The 24374-nt window shown below is 39.6% G+C and overlaps 1 protein-coding gene across 1 annotated transcript; it reads left to right on the top strand.

Annotated features, from left to right (window-relative positions):
* Positions 1–8: 8 nt before the first annotated feature.
* plcb1 (phospholipase C beta 1) lies at positions 9–24016 on the top strand. The gene is made up of 32 exons (XM_029521841.1): positions 9–107; positions 3502–3579; positions 5332–5400; positions 6495–6635; positions 6794–6873; positions 7116–7169; positions 7793–7868; positions 8294–8394; positions 9124–9287; positions 10136–10282; positions 11647–11804; positions 12806–12888; positions 13018–13102; positions 13237–13402; positions 14561–14616; positions 16068–16164; positions 16423–16507; positions 16911–17035; positions 17511–17665; positions 17869–18036; positions 18111–18210; positions 18877–18981; positions 19972–20084; positions 20167–20317; positions 20519–20572; positions 20936–21113; positions 21342–21456; positions 22006–22082; positions 22884–22973; positions 23072–23129; positions 23291–23377; positions 23864–24016. Exons 1-32 carry the CDS (start codon positions 9–11, stop codon positions 24014–24016), a joined length of 3468 nt encoding a protein of 1155 aa, XP_029377701.1.
* Positions 24017–24374: the final 358 nt, after the last annotated feature.

A 24374-nucleotide genomic window follows, 5' to 3' on the forward strand; every position in this document is an offset into this window, starting at 1 on the left:
GTTAAGCCATGGCGAGCGCTCAGCCGGGGGTCCATGCTTTGAAACTCCAGACTCCCTCTGTCTCTCAAACACTGAGAAATGGAAGCAACTTCATAAAATGGGATGAGGTAAGGACACTGACTTTCCTTCAGTAATCAGTTGACGCAAAACAAAAACAGAAGCACAGAAGCCAAACACCTTCATTATTTTCTGCTTCTTCATTTCATGTACCATTTCTGTTTCATTTGTTTTTCCAATACATATGTACATTCTGGCCAAATTATCATCATCAAGCATAGCTGAATCAAATCCAGTGGATCCAGAGAGAGAGAGAGAGGGAGGAAGAAGAGGAGGAATTGAGCTACGTTGTCAGATGTGTTTACTATTCATTTGTTGATTGAGATTTGGCAGTAAGTACCTGTCGATTGGATGCCAGCAAGGCAGAGAGGAGAATAGCAATGTTTGTGAATGTGTGGGGTTGAGGCACGATGGTGGTCAATTTCTCTGTTTCCACCTGTTGGCATGGAAGCTATTAGTATGCATTTCCTGTACACTATGAGAGTGCGTGTGTGTGTGTGTGTGTGCGTGTGTGTGTAAGGTGCATGCATTCATGTGTTGGTATGCTGAAATATAGAGCCCTGACAATGAGAAATGTGCTGTCCGGTTACCATGGTAACTGGCATGGTTACCACCACCTAAACAGATATGTGTGCGAAAGATTGGATTTTTATTTGTTTGTGTGTGTGTGTCAGCCATATAATATCATGAATCATACTCATGGAAGAACTAATCCAATGTGGAATTCATTCGCTGTGTGGCGTGTGTGTGTGTGTGTTTTGATATTTGAATAACATGTAGACCTCAGCTTTATGAAAAATAAAATCAGTTGCCATGTCAACGGGTGACAACCAGGAATCTAGTTAACCATCCTTTTAGCCTAGCCTTCTCGTTTACCTTCTTTTGAATGTAGGCTCTGCTGTGATGGGGCGAGCAGCTCAGACAGCAGAAACCGTGACCTTTTTAAAACGCATGTAAAGAAATGTACAGAACTTTATGAGCACTGACAGGCACCAAGAGATGCTGCCAGCATAAAAAACTGCCGGGTTCCTGTAGCAGGTCACCAAATGTGCTTTTTACAGCGTGACCTTTCCTAGAAGCTGCAGATCTGTTTCTAATTTCTGAATGACCCCGAAATGAATTGAAAAACTCAAGGCTGCATCACCGACTGAGCAATGCAGGCAACTGTCATTGGTCTCCAGACCCCTTGGGGTCCCAAATATTCCAGGTTTACTCCATAATTTAGAAATGTGATTCAGGAAGTTGCACTGCTGAAACGTAATATCAGCAGGCTTGTATCCCTCCATCTCCATCCTGACGCAATGTTTCGTTTTAGCGACTCTAGCAATTTCTAGTTTCAAGATTTAAACTGTTAGTTTTCACTGAGCTCATTTGTCCTGTTCCTGTTGATTAAATCAGCATGGGAGGAATAAATACAGTTTCTTGGCTGCATTCTGAATGGAAGTGGTTTGTGGTGACGGTAAGCATCAACCGGACAAAATGACAAAAATAGTGAAAAATGAATGAATGCGAGTGTGTTGTTGAGTGGTTGTTTGTCTCTGTCTGTCTGTGTGTTCGCCCTGCGTTGGACTGGCGACCTGTCCAGGGTGTACCCCGCCCCTTGCCCAATGTGAGCTGGGATTGGCTCCAGCAGCCTGGCAACCCGGAAACGGATAAAGTGGTTGAAGATGAATGAATGAGCTGACTCAAAAACTGACTGAAAAAACATTCCCCAGCCTTCATTACTTACGTGAGCAGGACTAAATAAAAATGTACATACTCATGGACCTCCGCAGATGAATGAAGCTCTGCCAGTTAACCTGATTGCATCATTAAAATTTTGATTTACGATCACTTTATCTGCTTCATTGATTTCATTACCATCAATAATTTTTTCACTGCATATAATATGAGGTGAAGCAACATGAGGCTTCAGCTTTTTTACTGAGTTTGAACATGTTTGTTTGGAAATTCATAGATTGACTTGAGCAAAGATTCGCCATGAGATTCCTTGTGGCTCCTTCCTGAGTCCTGTTTTGTTCTCTAGCTGTACGTTTTCCCAGGCCTCAAAGTTGTTCACCATAAAAAGCCTTGTAACCTCTCATTTTTGATTCTACAAAAGTAAATATGGCCATGTGGTCCAAATTTTGACAATAAAATCCCAAGAGTTTTCACCAGGGTTGTTGCGATATTGCGTTATTGAAACCAGTTCTTCAGTTCATCGAGACTTGAATAGTTTTGCTGTCATGTCATGGCTTTCAGTGATGGCTTTTAAATCCCAGTTTACGTGAGAGTCTATCATCAAATTAATTTGCTGTGTAGAGTCAATAGCCAATGGTATTGCATGTGTCAACATATGTATCATACATTTTGGCTTTTGTGTCTTTTTTTTGCTGCAACAGTAGCAGTTGTCAGCTGCTTGACGCACGAACTCATCCTGTGAAACACATAGTTTTTGTAAAGTGCAAAGACTTTTCAGATGACAAAATATGAGGAAAGCTGCACTGTTTGGGTCCACCTGGAGCCAATTATTAACTGTCATGGTGGGTTACTATGGCAACTGCTACAATAATTGGAGTTTGTGACAAACTTAGGTTATACTGTGTCCAGAGCGTGTAATGAGCATGCTTAAAGGTGTTGTCGCAGTAAGAAGTAAAATCTGACTCTGGATACAACTGAAGTATGAGGCTGTGAGTAACGCTGCTTGTATTTATACTGTAGCTAACCTGAAACAGCTTTCATCTATATATTAATCATAACAATGTACTGAAAGACAATGTGAAAACCGCGTCAGTCACACTCAAGGCGCTGAGCCTACGGAGCATCAGTACTTGAATCCGCAGCTCCCCTCAGCCTTACAGGGCTGTACAGTGAGTCTCGGCTCATTATTTAGCTGTACGGGCTCGTGTATTTTCAGCGAAAGCAAGCAGCTGGTTTCTGCTACACACCCACCGTACGCGCCCTGCTCAGCAGCAAACAGCAGTGTCTGGTAAAAATGGTGGAGCGTTTAGCTAAAGGCCAGCACAGAGTTCCCTCAGGAGTCCAAAAGCTAAAAGAGAGTGAACATTTGACTCACATTCATCAGGTGGAGACAAACATGATTCGGTGTCAATGATAATGTTGCACCGTAGCGGCTGGAACTGTCAGTGACTGACATTTTCATAAGTTAAAAAGTAGTGATACACTAATTTGTTTGCAACCTTTCTTTGCTGCCCCCAACTGGCCAAAGCAATGGTTATTACATCAATTATGCACTGCATTGTGGGATTTTTTTTCTTTGCTTTCAAGGACATGGAATTTTTAAATATTTGTCATTTAGCTTGTCCTTCTTTTTCTTTTCTTTTCTTTTTTTTTTTTTTCTTGTGCATTATCTGGAGCAGACAGCGTTTTTGTAGAGCTGCTTTGCTGTCATGATTCCTTGTGCTTCCATCTGTTTTCACTGGTTCTACCTGTCTTTCTCTTCAGGATCTGTCTACTGTGACTCCAGTGACACTGTTTGTGGATTCACATGGCTTCTATCTCTACTGGACTGAACAAAACAAGGTTGATGCAAATACACTGCACTGACACATGCACTGAATTGAATTGGCCTCTTAAGATGTACCCCGTGTTGTTGACTGGCCAGATGAGGGACTTCATGCTAAAACAAAGTGTTAATTTATAAATCCTCAATTTGATTTATGAATCTGCATATTTGAGTAGTCAAGTCCTATTTCATTCAAATTTAATATACTTAATTGACATCTCAAGATTGTAGGTTACTAATTTAGTGGATTCACCATTTTAAATGACATTCAAAAGCCTTCATGCTTAATAGATTGCAATATCCATATATCACTCATTGACATATTAGCTGAAATGAATCAGGGCCATAGTTATTAGTTCATTTCATTATTTTTTCAGCTGTATATTTTTTTGGCAACAATTATTGACCTGGTCGCTATTTGCTAATAGTTAATTGAATGCTAATTAGTCATTTGTGAAACAGAGCTAAGCTGGTGCATCGTGAGCTAAAGTTGGACATCTATTGCAGGCTAACCTTCGTACGACCAGCTTCTGAAAGTTCCTGGAGTTTATCTCTATTCTCAGACAACTTGAGGCTATAAGATGGAAATTTTTCTTTTAAATGTCAGATAAAAAAAACTCATTTTAAAGAAGAAAAGTCATTGTAATTATTCTCAGAATATTGATAAACCTCACCATTGTTCTCATTTAAAGCCAGTTTTCAACTACTTTGTAACGTCTTACAACAACCCTAACCCCTCTACTCACCAATAAGCTCACCTCTTTTCTCCAACTGATCATTAGTCTGCAACCATTGATGCTTTAGGATGTATTGTTTGTAGACAACTTTTTTATTACGTTTATTTTTAGAAAGAACAGCCTTCTTTTGTAACTAATGAAAGAAGCCATATGATATCCTGTTGAGAGCAAGAACCAACCCACAGTGACTTTACCTACTGATTTTTGAACTGCTGTTATGTGATTTGGCCGGCCCCATCTTTGTTTTTATTCCCATTTAAACCAGTTTATGGTTATTTATGGTCTACGGTTATTTATGGTCTACGTTCCTATATTGTGCAGTATTGGATAGAACTTGAAACTAAAGACTAACACTAAAAATTAAATGAAATTAAAAAAACTTTCATCTGGGCTCGGTACACGAGTAGTCAGTCCACGCAGCAGAAGCAGAAGGGAAAGAGGCAAAAGACAAGGCCAAACAATCCAAACAGGGTTGAAAACCAGTTACACAGGCAACAATCAAAGAGTGCTGGAGCATGAGACATGCTACAACAACCTGGCAAAGAACAAACCGGTGAAGTGAGGTATATATAGACAGGGGGAGGTGCTTAGACAGGCACAGGTGAGGCACATTAGGGCAATCCCAGGAGCAGAAAACACGAAGGGAACAGAAAGTAAGGTGACCTGAAACGAAACAGAACGTGAGAATCAAAATAAAACAGGAAGTGGCACACAAACACACAGAAGACAGTGTAAGTCATGACAGCCAAATATGCATCAAACATGTACTGGATGTGAGAACTGTAAATTTGCATACAAAATAATGCAATGCTGCACTTTACATAGCAACTGGAAGGAGAGACATAAAGACAGCGTATCATTGATTGTCACAAACGCACGCTCACTCTCTTTCTCCCTGGGTGCACTTAAATCCTTTAGCAAGAAACAGGATGAAGCACTGACCTGCCAGATAACCGCTGGCTGTGTTTGTGTGTGCGTGGGTGTGTGTACATGTGCATGTTTATGTCGTTTGCATGGGTGTGATTCTTTCAGGACACCGAGTTGTTGGACCTGACCTTCATAAAAGATGTCAGAACGGGGAGAAGCACCAAGACACCCAAGGTACAGTCACCTCTCTGCATCCTCTGCAACTTGTTTCACCTTTGTGTGTGCTGTCTCCTTCCTGCTTCACTTCACTGCTGTACCTCACCGATCTCTCACTAACCTGCCACTGAAGATTTGTTTCGCTTATCATTCAGTGTCCAACATTGTTTTACATTTATTTATAACTTGTAGCTGCCATTATTGATTTCATGCCACAAAGCTCTTTATTGATGTTGTTTCAAATGATATAATGACATGTTGGTCATTGGCAGCCATATGAACACCACCATCCATATGACTCAATGATTTTAAGTCAAGATCATCAAGGTGTATTTATATCCCTCCAATAATCTCTTTGCTATATCTATTTTTAAAACCAGTAATGTTGTTTATGTCTATGTGTGAGGTGGGAATTCAAGTAGTTGTGGCCACATCAATGGATCAGAAAAGTTGACATATACAGAAATTAGTTTGACTAATAAAAGTGATATGTACAAATGCAGACCATTATTTATTATTTTATTTTTTTATCCATCCACTACATCACAATTTTTGATTTGATTTGTCACAGCAATTTTACCACATTTGTCAATGTTATTTTAGAGGCTACAATACAACAGATATGTATTTTTTTTCTGCATAAAGAAATGCTTTGTATTGAGACAGTGCGCACGCCACTCCACAAACTCAACACATTGCCAGTTTGCACAGGATCAGCAGTTTCCACATGAAGCTGGCACATGCCACCTGTGCTGCTCAGAAGAAAATGCCACATGTACTGTTAGGATTGGTTATTTCAAATGGACAAATCTATTGAAGTGACCAACACTATCAGGCTGTTAGAGTTTGGCTCTATAGATTTTTAGAACATGAGGTACCTAATGAACATGATTTTTTTCAGTCTTAACAGCTCAACTTGCTTCCTTTAGATCATCAGCTGTTTTCTCGGCCATTCCTCTGCACTGCAGCTTGCAGCACACTAACATTTTCACTCCCTTTTCCACCACCCTGTGAGTACCCTGATGTCCATCTGTATCTGCCCTCACCTCGGCTGTCTCCTCTCTGAGAGGCTTTGTCTCAGCCGACAGCTTTCATTCTGTGCTATCCAATAGGAGGCCAAGCTGCGGGAGCTGCTGGATGTGGGGAACCTGGTTGGTCGTCTGGAGAACCGCATGGTTACCGTGGTTACAGCCTCAGACCTTGTAAACGTCAACCAGCTCATCTTCATCGCTTCACAGGAGGATGAGGCCAAGGTACTGATCTGAGCACAGGGAATGATGATGGTTAATGCAATAATATAATAAACTTTATTTATAAAGCACTTTTAACCAAGTTACAGCGTGCTTTACAAAAGAAATCAAACCAGACAAGGCAGATGATGATGATGATGATGATAATCTGATTTGGGTAGGTGTGGTGTGAGGAATTGTTTTTGCTGTCTTCCAACTTGCTGAGCCACAATCTCAACAGAGACCACACTCTTCTTAAGGCGTGAGTACACAAACACACACACACACACACACACATCTTTGAGATACATTATTGGGATAGCATCCATTTAAATTTCACATTTAAATCATATATGTGTTTTTTGTTATTTTTTTTCCCCCAAGTTGTCAACAAATTCCCTAGAAATAAAGTGTTCTTGGAAAACTGTTAATGTGCCTCTCCTTTGCACCCAGTATATGTCCATAAGAATGCAGTTCATGTATTTGTGCATCTCCATATTTCAGGTATGTCAAGTTAACACTCCAGCCAAACGCGGAAGGGAGAATCCCTGTCAAGAAGTGAGTCACTTGATCACTATCCTTGCCTTCCTAATCTTTAATAAATGGCTGTGTCTCAAAGTTAACTTTCAAGGCACATGTTACAGTCGATGGCTGAGGATTGGAGAAAATAGCCTGACGAAATCTGTAGAGACGAACGCAAACTTAAACTTTGCTCTTTCCTGTCCCTTGCTTCCAAAAATAAACTCAATTCCATGTGCACTTGGGAAAGCAAAAACAGGGACAGGATTCATGAAGGTGCTTAATTCAGCTCTGACCTGGTAATCAACCACTGCCAGAGCATGAGACGGGTAATACAGTTTTGATGGAAAGCTGTATTTTAAAGGCAAACCAGGAGCAGAATTAAGGTCAGTCGATGTATGTGGAAGTCAAGGCAGAGAGGTTTGGAGGGGGCGTTGTTGGGAAACACACCGAGGACATCCACATTGCCGGGGAGAAATTAGTTGATTTTGCTGAAGGAAGTTGTGTACGAGTTGTTAGGCGGAGGAGGGCATATGCAGAAGCTAATTTGGGGTATTTGACAGAGAGAGTGATGTTTTAATATGTGAAAATGTAGGTTCGGGGTTGGTAACATGTTGTGATAAAGGATGAGCTAATAGTGGTGTTGATGTGGTGTGTTGCAGCATCGTCCGACTGTTTTCATCAGACAGGAAGAAAGTAGAGAATGCTTTGGAGAGCTGCAGACTCCCCTACGGACGGGTGAGGACATGAATGGCAGTAAACAGTACATGCACATAAACACAGACAGTCCCTCTCGGTTTCATCCTCCTTTTTCCTCCTCTTCCATTTGCCATTCGGGTTTTTATCTGCCCGTTTCTTTGTCCAGAAAGATTCACAGTGCATGAAGGGGTGAAATGAGCTCAAATATCTGGGTCATCTTTTTTTTTTTTTTTTTTTTCAAGCAACCAGGAAAAAGTAGGAATGCAAAGAGTAAGAGTCACATTGAATATTTGTGTGAGCACACAGAGTGATTTTAACAGAGAAGTTTGAGTTGTTGTTTTGTTTTGGGTTTGTTTCACTGCAAACAGGAAGAGGATCAAACAGGAAATGATGAGGCAAAATGTCTTTGACACTAACACCTTCAACTGTCTATATTTTAATATGTATTCCTATGTATTCAACAGGGTGACAGTATCAAACTGGAGGACTTCACCCTTGAAGTTTACAGGAGCTTTCTGGACAGCCTGTGTCCTCGGCCTGAGCTCAGCAACATCTTTAAACTTCAGTGAGTCCTTCGCTTTGCTCCCAGTCGCAGAGCGGCAACAAGCTCAAAGACATATTAATGTTGAAGAAGCTGCTCTACAAAATGAGATTTTTTAAATGTGTTATTTGCTTGAGGCCACCTTCTTTGATACGGGAAGAATGATGAATAATGATTCATCTTGTGTCCCACTTGTGCACAGAGGAGGATTAAAGAGAGAAGCTGTTTGTGTGTTAACCAAAGTGTTAAATCTGCTACGTTCAGCAAATGTAGAGTCAGGCCCCAAGTACAGTCGTGATTGTTGGCAAGCTGCTGATTGTTTATCAGCAGCTTGATTTTCATCATTTAGTCTGTAAAATGTCAGTTTGGTCTGGTTGACAGCAGTTTATTCTGAAGAGTCTTAAACTCTTAAACTGGTGGTGCCTTCAAAGCTCTGTAAAAATTACCCTACTGTTTACTTGATTAATCAGCTCCATAAATGTTTCCCCAATGAGGTTTTGTTCTCAAGCTCTAGTTTCAAGTCTTCTTTAATACAGCAGAATCTTCATTATTTAAATGATGGTCCCATTAGGAAAAAAAAAAAAAAAGGGTGCATTAGGGTGTGGCTACTGTGATTCATAGAAACGGGGTGGCAATCAAGACAGATTGGAGACTAGGTCAGATCCACTGGTGATCCCTCTCGTTGGAAATATTGAAGCAATTTCAGCAGTGCCCTCCCTCTAACCTGAGCCCCAACCTTGTGCCGCTCTACAGAGGAGGGAAGGATGCAACTTTGAGTGTCGAGCAGATGACTGAGTTCATCAACAATAAACAGAGAGACCCGAGGCTCAACGAAATCCTCTACCCGCCTCTTCGTCCTGCACAGACACTCACTCTAATGGAGAGATACCAACATGACCAGGGACTGCTGAAGCAAGGTACACACACACACAAGCAAAGATATAACACACATATTTGATACATTTCCAATGCATTCCTACACAAGCAAATATGTCCATCCACTCCAATGTGTGCGTTTGTATCTGTGCATGTTGATACCAAAACACTCTTCTAACCCACACACATATCCAGAGAGAGTAAAGTGCTAAAATAAGCAGGTCCTCACATTCGTGTTGGTTCCTTCTGGAAGAAAACTTGAGACCTACTTAAAAATTCAGCACCAGCTCTTGGAGGAAAATCTTTATCCATCTGTGATACAACTTCAAACTTATTTGGCTCATATCTATCTGCTTAATAAATCGGTCATTGTTTTCACAAAACCAATGTGGCTGGTGGGCAGGTGGTGAAAATATTCATTGTGATATTTAAGAAACTTTTTTAGGATATCAGTTTGTTCCCACCACAAACATTAAGTTTTTTCCATTTTTACACTTGTTTTCGATGAAATTAAGACTTTAATTTGTGTGTTATGATTCCTAACAACTAAAAAAAAATACCTCACGTGGTTTCTATAATCTTCTTAAGGTGACCCACAGTACCCATAAAAAGTTTGGATGCATTTGCCCATCCAAACCTCCGGCAGTTTACTTGACTTAACTATATTTAAGTGAGAAGATTTGATTGGCATCAACAAAAACAAAGTGCACATTTATTATGAAAAATAAATATTTTTAGGATTCATAAAATATTTAAACAGAGAAATTCAATCGGGAGATTAAAAATTAATAAAACATTTATCACATTGATGCTTTGCTCTTTTAACCTGTTTTTATTGCAACAGGTTTTTTATTTTGATTTGTATGTCTGTGTTGTGTGTGTTGTGAAGGCATGATTTCTGTCCAGGCGTTTTCCAATTATCTGTCCAGTGATGAGAATGGAGTCATTCCACCAGAAAAACTGGACCAGTCAGAGGACATGAACTTCCCCCTGTCTCACTACTTCATCAACTCCTCCCATAACACATACCTGACAGGTACTCACATGCGGGACGTGCACACAAGTACTGCTACTTAAACAACCAGCAACAGGTTCTTGAGTTTGCAGTGAGTTACTGACGAAGTTCAGTTATTAATGGCTGACTTTTAAACAGGACTTCCAACACTGTGAGGAGTTTAAAGCTGTGGTGGGGGGTGGTTGAGTTATTTTAACACATGTAAGAAAATGAATAAGAGTCATGCTGATTTTTGTGCTGCGCTCTTTGTTCATTTACACTGTAGCTGCTACAAACAGAAGACAAATTACATCAGTATGATAGTTTGAATTCTGGGAACAAAGCAGAACAAAGCTCTGCTCTGTGAATCGCTGTAGTCCTTCAGAATGACACAAACTTGAAAACATCTCCACTAAAACATCTGTCTCGCTTTACAGCAACTTTTTTTCATTGAGTAGTTAGTACCTGTGCTGAAGAATATTCCCAGACTGTGTTACCAGAGCCAAGCGTTAAACAAAAGTACACGCAAGTCTGATCCAGACTGGAAGTTATGAAGCTGAACCTAAATCTGAAACAAACCGCCCTGGAAGATGACGTTTGGGTCATGCTCTGGGTGGTGTCACTTGAAAATGCAGCTGGAATTATTTTTATCAGTGGAGACAGATTGTTAAAATAATCATATTAAACATAATTCATTGACCACTTTTGTTAACAAAGTGCTTTAAAGAAAGCAATATGGAAATCAGCAGTTAAAGTAAGTAAGTAAGCAGTCATGAGACTGATCATTAGAAAACACTAAGTGTAAACAGAAGGATACATATTATCACTAACACGGGAAGACAAAACACAGAATGAAACATAAACTCTTCATCTCTTTTTTTGGAAAAGTTAAAAACCCAGATGCTTTTAAGTAAAACCCTGGTGTTTACTTAGGAATAACTAGCAGAGCCCCAGCCACTCATGAAGCCACAGGCATATATTGGGTTAATTAGTCCTTGGTATAATTTGGAGCAAGGCCATTTCATCCTTTGAGGATGATTAGTAGAATTTCAAAATAAAATGCAAATTATTTACAGTGAGGGAATGCAAGAAGTGTAATGTGTGTTAATGTGTTGAATGGGTCGATGCCAGTTCATGCGTCAGTTCAGCGTTCTGCACTAGTTTTAGTCAAAGGATTGAGCTCTGACTGACAGCACCATAAAGCACATTACAGCAGTCAAGAGAAGCATGAATGACCTCATTTAAATCGCTTACTGTGAAGCCAGCTGGGAAAATTAGACCTCAGGCTCATTTTTATTGAGTTTTAAAAAGTTCTGCTGAAGCCACACTTAACATCAGTTGTTACCTTGTATTTGAATCTGTTATGATGTTGTGTGATGTTTTTCTGTGCCGTCCCTGTGCCTCAGCGGGCCAGCTGGCAGGGAGCTCCTCAGTGGAGATGTACAGGCAGGTGCTCCTGGCAGGATGTCGCTGCGTGGAGCTGGACGTGTGGAAAGGACGGACAGCTGAGGAGGAGCCTGTAATCACTCACGGGTTTACCATGACCTCAGAAATCTCTTTTAAGGTGACTGACATACCCGAGCGTTACAAGTCTCTTGTGCTTGTAGTAAATGTGTACTTATCTTCTTGGCAAATTTAGCAGAATGTCCTATTAGATCATAATTTAATAAATATTCTATACATTGTCAGCGCAAAGTTTTTAAAATGTTTTCTCTTCTTGTTTCCGACTGCTTGTAAAAATTTAAACCTGTTGTCCTGATTTAAAGACCTTCTGTGTGTTTTTTAAAGGATACAATCAAAATGTTTCGATCCCAGCTGCTAATTTAAAAGGTGACATTAGATGTTTTCCAAGCCAACTGAAGTATTTTGTCTCTTTTTCTGGGGCATATTTGATCATTTCTTTCGGGAAATATTGGAATTGTTCATGCAATTTTTTACTTGAGATTTCTTTGTAGAACCTGGAGAGTAAAATGTTTGTAAAATATGATGCAATACCAATATGCATACACATGGCCTCAAGTCAGTTGAAAGACTACGATAGAATAAAAATGATGGTGTTTATAGGTTTTTATGGAATTCCGCAAATTTCATATTCTTTGCAGTGCTTTCTCAACTTGGATAGAAGGCAATGGTGAAGTTTGGGCATGGAAAACATTATGATATTATTAATTATTTATTATTAATTATTCAAATGAAATCATCTGTCTGTTGATATGACACTGCAAATATGGGCTTCAGAAAAGCTCACGCCTCGTCCCTTCCTAATGTAATCACTGTTAGGAAACTGCTATGGTCAGATGGAGCTGAGCTCCAAAATTATAACCAACATTTAAAAAATAAAAGCCTTTAACTGAAAGCTTAATTCTTTCTAACAACTTCATAGAAATGTGGTGGGAAAAGAAAATATGCATGTAGTAGAGTAAATAAAAGAAAAACAAAGCCGGATACTAGGGGCTGAAAAATACACTTTGGTAAATGTAGATTGTTTCCATCCCAGAATTTCAGCAATGGTTTGATTTGCTCATACTTACAGAGTTCTTAGTATCCCTGCTTCTTATTTTCCAGGAAGTGATTGAAGCCATTGCAGAGAGCGCATTCAAGACTTCACCTTTCCCTGTCATACTCTCCTTTGAAAACCACGTGGACTCGTGAGAATCTCTGTCCCTACTCGTGTGTGTGTATGTGTATGTGTGTGTGTGTGTGTGTGTGTGAATGGGTTTAACAAACAGGTTATATATTTTCCTGTGTCTCCAATGATCTTTTCATCTACATGTCAGTTTGAAGCAACAAGCAAAAATGGCTGAATATTGTCGGTCCATTTTTGGAGATGCGCTGTTGATTGATCCTCTGGACAAATACCCTGTAAGAGCACACACACAAAGGACAAGTCTTAAATAGACACTGCTAGCTAGTTGCCAACTGCGTGCTGTTCATGACTTCTTCTAATTGTCTTCTCCGTTGTGTGTGTGTGTGTGTGTGTGTTTGTGTGTGTGTAGCTGGAGTCAGGTGTCCCCCTCCCCAGTCCTCAGGAGCTGATGGGCAAAATTCTCATCAAGAACAAGAAATCACACAAACCCTCCAATAACACAGACACCAAAAGACTTACAGACCAACTTGCCAATCAGAGCATCGAGCCAGTGTCTCCTAGCAACAACACGGGAGGTAAGACACAAAGACAAAGCCAGTTTTTTGTTGTTGTTGTTGTTGTTGTTGTTGGGTTTTTTTTGTTTGTTTGTTTGTTTTTTTTTGGCCCAGAAATCTATGTGAAATGTGTTCAGCTGTGACAAACCAACAGCCTCTGCATCACAACAGGACAATATATTCTCCTGTCTCCTCTCAGGCTAGACGAGAATCACACTGATGGGAAAACATGAAAGCTCAAGACTATTCAGACTTTAATTATTCACTTAGTGTGTGTGTGTGTGTGTGTTTCACACAGGGCAACAACATCTCCTTATAAACATGACTCACCACAAAATCAGCTTCATTGTGAAAAGGTGCCATGATAGTGCCCTATTCATGAGATCACTGAACATTTTCATGTCAGGGATGAGTGAGGACAAGGAGGACAACATGTGATGAATATCACAGCCTTTGAAATGATTTAATTTTTGACTCATAAGTATAACATCTTTAGTTCCAAAAAAAAAACAAAAAAAAAACAAAACCTTTCCATTTTCAGGTAAAATATAATTACACTGCACACTTGATGTGTGTGATATGGTTATTACACAAACTGATTTTCATCTTCTGGACTCAGGTTTAAATAGAAGTACTTTGTTATGAGGTACACATTACTCGACCATTATTTCCATCATGGCTTCGGCCGTGGTGACGGATCTGCTCGCACTGATGTGTCAGAGTCTCCTCTGCAGTCCTCTTCAGGGATGTCTCGGTAATGAGCAGGACATCCCAGAAGAGGTCGGCAGCTCAAAGCAGCAATTAAACAGCAGTGCAGGGGGACATTAAGGATCCCTGCAGACACACCTGATGTGCAGAACCAGGAAGCAGGTCTGGGAGTGGGAGCCCTGGTCTGTCCGCGCACAAAATGCAGACAAGCAGCTGGGCCAAAGCACAAGCCGGCGCAAAGTGACTGTGAACAAATGGTCAGTGAGAGCTTGACTGGGCTGCAGAGAGGTTAACATAGTAGGTTGTTCATAAAACCACAGAGATCTGTTTAGTTGTAGTTCAGACCTTTTTGTGCGTTTTTTACAGTCACTGCACAGATGTGAGTTTGTCTTGTGTTATTAAAAAAAAAAAGGACAGGAAGGGATGAAGAGACAATGAGGATGAAGACTTGTTCAACTTTAATTTTAACAGAGATGGAGGCTGAGAGTGAGGACGATGATGATGATGACGATGATGATGGTAAAAAGGTCAGTGGTGACATGGGTCGGTCACTCTCACCACTGTCGTCATTTTTTTTTTATGTTTATTTACAAAGTGTTGTTTATTTTCATTGTTTTCTCATTTCTTTTTTTGTGCCATTGTGTAACGGTTAATCCTGCTTCTTACTCTGAATGTTCTCAGTGGTGGTTGCTGTTGTTGTTGTTGTTAACACTTGCTGTTTTTTGTTGCCATGTGTGTTTTATTTTTGCTGTTCTGTTCCCTCGTTGTCACTGTTGTTGTTTATTCTTAATGTGTCCTGTGTTCGCAATCGACCGCCTCTTCAGGCGTACCAGCGCTGTCTGAGTGTGTGATTGTGTTTTTATGAAGTTTATCTTCACAAACAGATGTGAAAGTGGAGGGAGGAGGGAGGGGGTGAAAATTTCCCATCAAGAAACATAAAATCGCTCTCAAGTTATTTAAGATCCTAAACTCGCTCAGAAAAGATTAAGACTTTCGGACAAACTCTCTCATTTTCATGTTCTATAACGATTTGATATGATAAATGTTATTAGTGCTAGTACTGAGTTAGTAGGTTGATAACCTGAAAGAAAAGAGAACATAAATTGTGTTAACAAATTTCATGGCATTAGATAAACAAACTTAATCATGGATTTTAATGATTCTTCTAAATAGCTCTAAATCTGGCATTTTTTGAAGAATAGAACATTTCACACATCCTGCACAGTATTTCTGCACACACATATATATATATTATCCAATTCTAAATTTAAATTTCATTAATTAATCAAATTATTCTCAATCCTAAATCTTACATAAAATATACACAATTAATTATACTTAAGCCCATCATAGGGCATATGAAATGCATTTAATAACTTTAAATTTAACTCTTACATTCCCATTTCTGTTACAAACAAAATGAAATTCATCTCAATAATGGCATCTCTGGGGTCTTCTAAGCATTGATTTAACACAGTCCAAACCACACCACTGCCTTCTGGCGGAAAGCTGACTAGGCTAACTATTATTTGTCTGAAAATGTGTATAATACATTCTAAATAATAACTCAACCATAGGTCAAAAATAGCTGTAGGCCCATACAGTAGAGAGGAAAGAATGTAAACCGTACTTTATTTAACAAAAACAAAATAAAACAAAAAGAAAATCACAAATCATCATTCAGAAGAGGAAAAAAATGGACACAGAAAAATGCAAACAATATCAACTGAAGCTAATTAATCCTAGTGTGTGTGTCTGTGTTAAAAAACTTGCTGTTGCCATGTTGGTGTCAGACTGTGTTACTCCTGAAATGTGTTGTAGCACAGGCCCAAAACCACTTTGAGCAAATGTGTATTGCTTAAATCTGTTGCTTCCAAACATTAACCCAACGTGATTTAAAATGATGTAACTATTAAACTCAGCGCGCCGATCTTAATATCGACACTCAGACTGTGTTCCCTTTGTCCTCTGTTTCCAGGGCTCTGCTGAGCGGGAGGCGATAGCTACGGAGGAAATGTCAACTCTGGTGAACTATGTCCAGCCGACCAAATTCAACTCCTTCGAAGCATCCAAGAGTAAGAGGAGCACATCAGGACACAATACTCACACACACTGATATATACTCTTTTCCTTTTTCTTTACAGTAGCACCTGTATTTTATTTTCTTTCCTGAGCTCTCTCTGTACCGATCTCAACATTTCCCATTATCAGGAAAATTTAATTTTGATTATGAATTTTGATCTTTATCATGTTTTAATACAAGTTACTCCAAGTGTAGTCACCAAACTTGTGTGTGTGTATATGTGTGTGCGTGCGTGCGCATGGCTGTGCAGAGGCAGCACGCTGTTACCACATGTCGTCTTTTGTGGAAACCAAAGCTTTGGAGCATCTCACAAAGTCACCAGTGGAGTTTGTGGAGTATCCTTGGCAACGGTTACCACAGCTCCTCTGCACCATGGCAACAGCTTCTGCACTTTATGTTCTTCTTTCTTTTGGCGCTTTCTTTGTCTAAGCCTTCGCAAATCTCAGTCACTGAACAACTTGAAATATTAATTTGAATATGCATTGCAGCCGCATTTCTCTTTGAAAATCTCTCCAGTCTGTAGCAGTACAATTACATATTTTACTTAAAAATTGAAAATGTAATAAATATAGAAATGAGCATATCTGAGATAAACTATATTGATTTATGTGTTCATACAGCATCATGATTATGTTTTTTGGATTTAGTCAATCTTATTTTCGATCTTTGAAATAGGGCGGTGTGATGAGAAAACTTTTGCCAATGAACTGACTCTGCCTTTAACATGAAACAAACCAGATATAATAAATCCCAGCTGAGTCGTATCTACCCGAAGGGAACCAGAGTCGACTCATCCAATTTTATGCCTCAACTCTTCTGGAACGCTGGATGTCAACTGGTGGCTCTGAACTACCAAACCATCGGTAAATTACTACAGATTTACTATCTTTGTATTTTAGGCCCTTTAATACAAAATAATTTCCTTTAATGATACCAAGAGTTTTTGTCTGTGGTTTTAAGTATTCAACTATGAGAGCCTTGTATGACAAATGCCTTTAAATGCTACATGGTGGTGTTGCTGCTGAGCAAATCAAAAAATAAATCAAACTGCAATTTAAAGCCAGCTGCCTCATCCAGTTTGACAGTTAGTGGCAGTGTAGTAGCATCATTTTAAACTGTGATTTAATGGTTATCTCGTCCTTTTGCCCTTGGATGTGCTCCAAATTCAAGTCACTTCAAACTATGTAGAGCCAAACAGATAGAAATTTGATTCAAAGATTGCAGAAGACCTGAATAGCCACCTCCACTTAGCTTCACCATAGCAAATGCCACAACCACGGTGCAGCAGCTTTCACCCAATTGTGTCACTGTGCCCTCATATCCTCCCCTCTCTTCCAGATTTGTCCATGCAGCTCAATCTCTTCATGTTTGAGTACAACGGTCGCAGCGGGTACAGACTGAAGCCTGAATTCATGAGACGTCCAGACAAGCACTTTGACCCCTTTGCTGAAAACACAGTGGATGGCATCGTTGCTAACACCCTGTCTGTCAAGGTGCAGCTTCAGCACAACGAAGCATCTTACAGTTTATGATCATCCTGTAAACTGGGCTGGCAGCTTTTTTTATAGTGTCATTATTAAATGTTACAAATCTTACATTTAGAGTCTGCTCCACTCCATTTTTCCTGGAACCCTCTAAGAAATACTCATTGCTCTTATATATCCTGTGTTAGCATGTATTATGTGCCGTGTCCCAGGTGATATCAGGCCAGTTCCTGACTGAACGGCGGGTGGGCGTCTACGTGGAGGTGGATATGTTTGGACTTCCTGCAGACACCAGGAGGAAAGCGCTGAAAACCAAAACCTCCCAAAACAACAACGCTATCAACCCAGTGTGGGACGAAGAGCCTATCATCTTCAAAAAGGTGAGATGAGGCGGAGGCGGAGGAGGGAACGGCTCAAATCAGTCACGTCTCACACTCTCTGTCAACTCTAACAGGTGATTCTTCCCACTCTGGCCTCACTGAGAATCGCTGCTTTTGAGGAAGGAGGGAAGTTCATTGGCCATCGCATTATTCCAGTTTCAGCCATTAGACCAGGTACTTGAGTTTGTTATGGGAATGCTTTATATATCTGTGATGCAGCCTGCTCTCCACTGCTTTATTTATGTGAAATTAGTTTCTTTAAATTACACTTTCCTTTTACTCCTCTACGTTTCCATATTTCTTCAGTTTATCTAGAAAATGGCTTTTCCTTATTTAAATTCTGCTCGGTTCATGAAAATGAATCAAGATCAGGATGAGTTACCATTTCATTATTTCACTAAGTGGAAAAAATTTGCAGGGTGTACATGTCTTTATATGCAAAGTATTCCCATTATTACTTAAATCCCCGATTTGAACATTTAATACATGTGTATCTCTCTTCCTACTGATGATTGTAAATCCTCTGATCTATTTGTAAAATTATTTTAAAACTGTTGGCCTTTTCTTTTAACCTTACATGCACCTCCAGGGAAACACATGCTGCCTCCTACTGCTTAAAAAAAAAAAAAACTATTTAAACCATCTTGCAGAGACACACTGCTGTTTTGGAAAATGTCATTCACCACTTTAAATAAGATAACAGTATTTTTTTTCTTGCAATTTTGTCCTGCTGTTGTTTAGTGTAAACTCAGCTGCATCCCTTCCTGTCTGCCTCCCTCTCTTATTGCTCATTATTATTCACCTTGAGCATTACATCAGCCTGTTTGTTGCACCCCTCAGGTTATCGTTACATAGGCCTAAGGAATGAGAAGAACCAGTCCCTGATTCTACCAGCTGTGTTTGTCTACATCGAGGTTAAAGACTATGTTCCAGACACCTTTGCTGGTACAAACTTCTCTCTTCTTCCCATCGACCAACACTTTGATCATTAACAGAAGATCCAATGCTGTCCGTTTGGCCGCTAACACAGCAACAAGTTTCCCGAACACATTCACAGTCTCAGCAGACCTTCTTTGTTTGAATGACCCTGCAGCCTTTTGTTTAGCCGGCATGTTTAAACATGACACAACATCAATACTTCACAGTTGCATTATGGAGCATAATAAACACTGGAGCACCAAGGGCAGCAGTAGACTTTAAACTTGGAGTCTTGCTCCAGTTTGCAACCTTTAATAACATTTGTAGAGGTGGAGTTTATTTATTCATTGATATACATGTGTAGTAAACTCTGATAAAACATTGACTTCTATTTTCCATCCCACCAAAAAAAGACCTCAGTAGGTATAAAAAATTGAAATGCTAAAAGTCTTATAACCTGTCTCTTGTAGGCAGTAATGCTGGGAATAAAATGCTGTTGTATGCAATCACAGGCTATTGGGAACAATTACATATACAAACATTGTCAGGAAGTGATTTGACAGTAGGTTGTGCTGCAGGGGGTTTTTCAGTCATCAGACCTGTTGTGAACTACAGGAGTAAGAGAAAATCATCAGCTCACAGTAAACGCTTATATTAACTAAATAAATACATTTTAAATGCTGCTTTTTTAGGTTCTGGTCACATTCATTTAATTGGTTATATTAATAGAAATAATTTTTATATACTCTTGGAACTAACAAATATCTGATCTAATAATCAATAATTCAAGTCATAGCACACCTGCTGGTTTACATCTGTCCCTTTAATAGTGCATAAGGGATTTCATTTTAGTTTATAAGTGGTTTTAACAAGGGATTTTTGTCTTTCTGTGGATTTGAAACAAACCCCTAGCTGCTTCACAATCTCTAAAAATGACCTGTTCATGTATGTTTCTACTGATAGTAGCTCTGTAGCACGACTCCACTTTGTAATTATGCAGCTCTTTGCGCTCTCCAGATGTGATCGAGGCTCTGTCCAACCCCATCCGGTATGTGAACCTGCTGGAGCAGAGGTCCAAACAGTTGGCGGCTCTGACCCTGGAGGACGGGGAGGAGGAATCACAGGCTGAGGTTGGTGCTGTTTCTATTGTTTCAAGTCTCCTTTCTGAAAGTCAACCACATCGCGTTGATTCACACTGGCGTTGCTCCTCAGGAGGAAGTTGACAGCTGTGCAGAACGGAAGAATGATCTAAAACCAGCTCCACTGGAAAACGGACTCAGCCCCAATCCTGGTCCCGCAGGACAGACCCCTATTGCCATGACACCCAAAGCCTCCACAGCCAATCAGCAAGCAGCAACAACAGGTAGCAGCCACCTGTAAATAAGGACACTCGCATGTACATTCAAAGATGTTTTACCCAAAAGAAAGTGCTTAAAGTGAAGGATTCTTGATTCATGATTTGTCTGATTATAATAATACTAGCAATCTTTTAATTAATAATTTTGAGAAATTTTCACTTGGTTTTAAGAAACACAGGTGATGATTGTCCTTCTTTATGTTTCAGAGGCAGCTAAACCAGCAGCAAAGACCGAAGACCTGGTTTTAAGTGTTTTGATAGGTCAGTAATCACTATAATACAATTAATAATTCCACTTTGGATCAGATATTCTTTTCAACTTCTGTTAGAATTAATATCTGAACAAAAGCAACAAAACTTATACTAACCCTTAAACTTATTTCAGACATTTAAGGACATAAAAAATATCTACTGATAGAATTAATAATAAATTAAATAATAAAATAAAAACTCTGTTAATGCTCCTGTTTTTATATATTTATATACATAAAGAGATATTAAACTTAAACAGAAAAATGTCCTTACAGTTTGACTGAATCTCATTTTTAAAATATAAAGTAAGTTAGACAATGACAACACTTCATTCATTCCTGCCAAAGTGTAATAATAAGCTCCCTTTCACAGATGTCCCGGTGTTCTCCATCGAGAGCCTGCAGCAGTCCAAGGTCTACCAGAAGGAGCAGAGACGTCAGTTTAAAGAGCTGAAGGAACTGGCACGCAGACATCAGAAAAAGACATCCGAGCTGCTGAGAGAGTTCAGCAACAAGTACAAGAAGACGGCTAGACGGTGCAGCAAGAGCCGGTACACACACGCGTTATTAACGTTTTCCTCACTTGCCACCATTGTGCTCAGTAATTGAGAACAGAAAATATGTCATACTGTCAAGCATTGTGAGTTTATCTTAAATAAAAGCTAGGAGAACATTTCTAACTATTCCTGTGTTTTGTGTCACTCCACTGTGTGTGTGTGTGTGTGTGTGTGTGTGTGCGTGCGTGCGTGCATGCTCATCAGGGGTTCATGTTCAGACAGTGAGAAAGACGACCGCCTCCAGCAGCTGAGAGACGAACAACAGCAGCAGCTCCTGGCTCTGAGGCAGGAGCAGTACTACAGTCAGAAATATCTACAGAGGGAACATATAAAGATGGTACAGTCTCACTGGTCATCCTGATCATAATCCCAGAAAAAAGAAAGCTCACAGCCAGTTCCTCTAACACAGACAAAATGCATAGTCATGAAAATGGACATTAACCTATCTGCAGATCTGCAGATCCCACAATCACAAAATCAATGACACCACTTTGAAGGGTAATTGTGACATTTATTTGGTTATTCTGTCTGACACTGAAAGTACTAGAAACACAATCATGGTGGAGTTTGTTATTTTTTATTTGTTGACAGCAAAGGGAATTATGATAGCAAAGGGCTCCTAACAGAGGGACTCAGTGGACCTTGCACTTTGAAGGAGTGTTAAATTTGTCCAGTTGTGTGAAGGCTGAGTCCAATCTTGACCGAAAAAAACTGTATAAAGTGAATCTAATATTTCACATTCAAGTTCAGGTTCTAACCTTAACCACACAAATGGTACAGTTCATTTCAAAATCCACTACCTCTATGTTAAGTCATCTCAGTTTGTTTTAACATGAACATTAGATGCAAATGATGCTGTATAAGGTTTCGTTTTTGTTTGCTCCAGCTGACAGAGCGACTCTGCAGTTTGGCTGAGGAGAGTCACAACACCCAGATGAAGAAACTCAAAGACATCTGTGACAAGTAAGATTAAAAAAAAAATAATAATAATAATAAAAATAAATAAAAAAAAAAAGTACAACTGTCGCCTGGGTTCCCAGGTTCCTGCTTTAGCTTGTTTTAATGTTTGTTGTGCTTTGAAGACCTGAGGAGAATTTCCTCTGAGCACTGAGCTGCAGGTTGGAGCTTGTCATTAGATGAAAATAATGAGGTACATTTAGTGCTCAATTTAGGGACTGTTTCATATTTGTTACGTGAGTATTTTCATTTTGATACTGTAAAATACAGCAGCTATATTTATTTGAAAGCTATTGTTCCACTTCAGATTAAAAGTTGATGATGAAAGATTCTCTCATAACCCTCAGAAGAGGAGAAGAACTGGAGGAACGCTAAAGCTTCCAGATTTTTACTTGCTGTACTGTTACTTTTGTTAAAATAAACAATCTGATTGTAGCTTCCACCTCTGCTCACCATATTGAGTAGTATGTCCAAGAGGAAATTCAGATTCTGTGGCAGTATAAAAGCTGCTGAAGGACCAATTCTGTAGATCTTTGTGGAAACTGACGACCGTATTGTCTAAAACCACCTGTTGTGACAGTAGCAGTTTTAGGAAGGTCGTTAAATTTTATTTTTGCTTTTTACCTTCTGATTCCTGACTTGAGTATTTCTTTTGATGAATTAATTAATTATTCACGTGTTCAGCGTGATACTGCACATGAACTGTATGCTTCAGTGTGAGACACTGTTACCTGGTGTGGTTCAGACAACTGTGAAATTTAGCAGAGTCGCAGGCCACCATTAGCTGTGATGTCTTTTCTGCTGCAGGGAGAAGAAAGAGCTGAAGAGACAGATGGATCGAAGGAGAACAGAGAAGATCAACCAAGCAAAGTCCAAAGAGAAGCATCTGGCCGAGGAGTATGATCCATAAATACACACACACACACACACAGCAAGTTTTGTCAGATTTAGCCTAAATTCAACTGAGCTCAACCCATCTGTCTATGTTTTCCCAGGGAGAAGATTGAGATCAATAAGTCCTACGTCAATGAAGTCGTCCAGAACATAAAACGGGTAAGTGGAGGATGAGAAATTTGGGTTAGAGGAATTTTTTTCTCCTGCAGAGAAGATTATGAAAATTTTATGGAAGTTCCGCTGCCTGTCTATCTGAAGCTGTGTCTCTCCACAGTCATAAAATGCTTCATAACCCTTTTTAACTTTCTATCCACCTCAAGCTTGAGGAGACTCAGGCAAAGCGCCACGATCAGCTGGTTGAACAACACAATGTACTCCTGCAGGAGATACAAGAACAGAAGCCAAAGGTAGGGCATGAGCAGCAATTCGTTTCCTTGAGTCCCCATCATTGCCAGATCATGAAGTTAATTTATTTCTTTTCCTGCCTCCATGAAATGCCCGATCTAGCTCTTTCAATATCTCACTTATGATATGCTGCACAGCAAGAAATCTCTTATACATGCAGCTCCGAGCTGCTGCTGTCTGTGGCTCATCACCCACACAGTAAAGAATCGGTACTGACGTCAACACTGGCCAGTTGAGTGATATAATGTGTCATCTGGCAGCCATATTGGGTCATTTGAATGTTTGCCAGTAAGGGCTGAAAACAGCTGGTTGAATATACGAATGCACAGCTCATCCTCTCAACAATAGCAAATAAACAAGGGTCATTTAAGTGTTGTTTTGATTGAGAGCTGAGTCAGCACTGATACATTTATGCATTTCTATATTGTCAGTTTTGTTTGCTTGTAACTGCTTTGACACATATGCACTATTCTGTTGTTGTGCTTCAGCTGCAGGGGGCAGTGGAGGCAGAGTTTCAGGAGAAGTTCCAGTGTTTGCCTGAAGAGATTGAGGACTTCCTGCAGGACAGGAAGGCAGAGGTCATGGGTCACAGTAAATCCCGATCATCAACCCCTCATGAAACTCTGTCAGAGGAGGACTGAAGAGAGAAATAATAGTGCTGTGCGAGAGCGTGAAGACGAATTGATGGCTGTAAGGGAGGCAAAAAAAGTGGTGAGGGAATAAAGAAAAGAAAAGATTTCAAGATTATAAAGACTGTTATTTTTCTTTTTAATGGACAAATGCTTTAAAAGTTTTCTAAATTCCTTTCTAGCATGCACTTTGCTGTATATCAGCATTTGATCAGAACCCATTTAGTCTTGCATTAGTTTTAATTTCTGTTATTTTGACAAACATACTGCATGACAAAACTATCTATCTATCTATCTATCAATCAATCTATCTATCTATCTATCTATCTATCTATCTATCTATCTATCTATCTATCTATCTATCTATCTA

The sequence above is a fragment of the Echeneis naucrates genome, chromosome 15 (assembly GCF_900963305.1).
Source record: "Echeneis naucrates chromosome 15, fEcheNa1.1, whole genome shotgun sequence".
Classification (NCBI taxonomy): Eukaryota; Metazoa; Chordata; class Actinopteri; order Carangiformes; family Echeneidae; genus Echeneis; species Echeneis naucrates.

Excerpts from the sequence above, each read along its gene's own strand:
- plcb1 (XM_029521841.1), top strand. The coding sequence starts at position 9 with ATGGCGAGCGCTCAGCCGGGGGTCCATGCTTTGAAACTCCAGACTCCC. Across the intron at positions 11,805-12,805 it reads CCTCAGAAATCTCTTTTAAG|GAAGTGATTGAAGCCATTGC; the intron begins GTGACTGACATA and ends CTTATTTTCCAG. Across the intron at positions 22,083-22,883 it reads CTCAAAGACATCTGTGACAA|GGAGAAGAAAGAGCTGAAGA; the intron begins GTAAGATTAAAA and ends TTTCTGCTGCAG.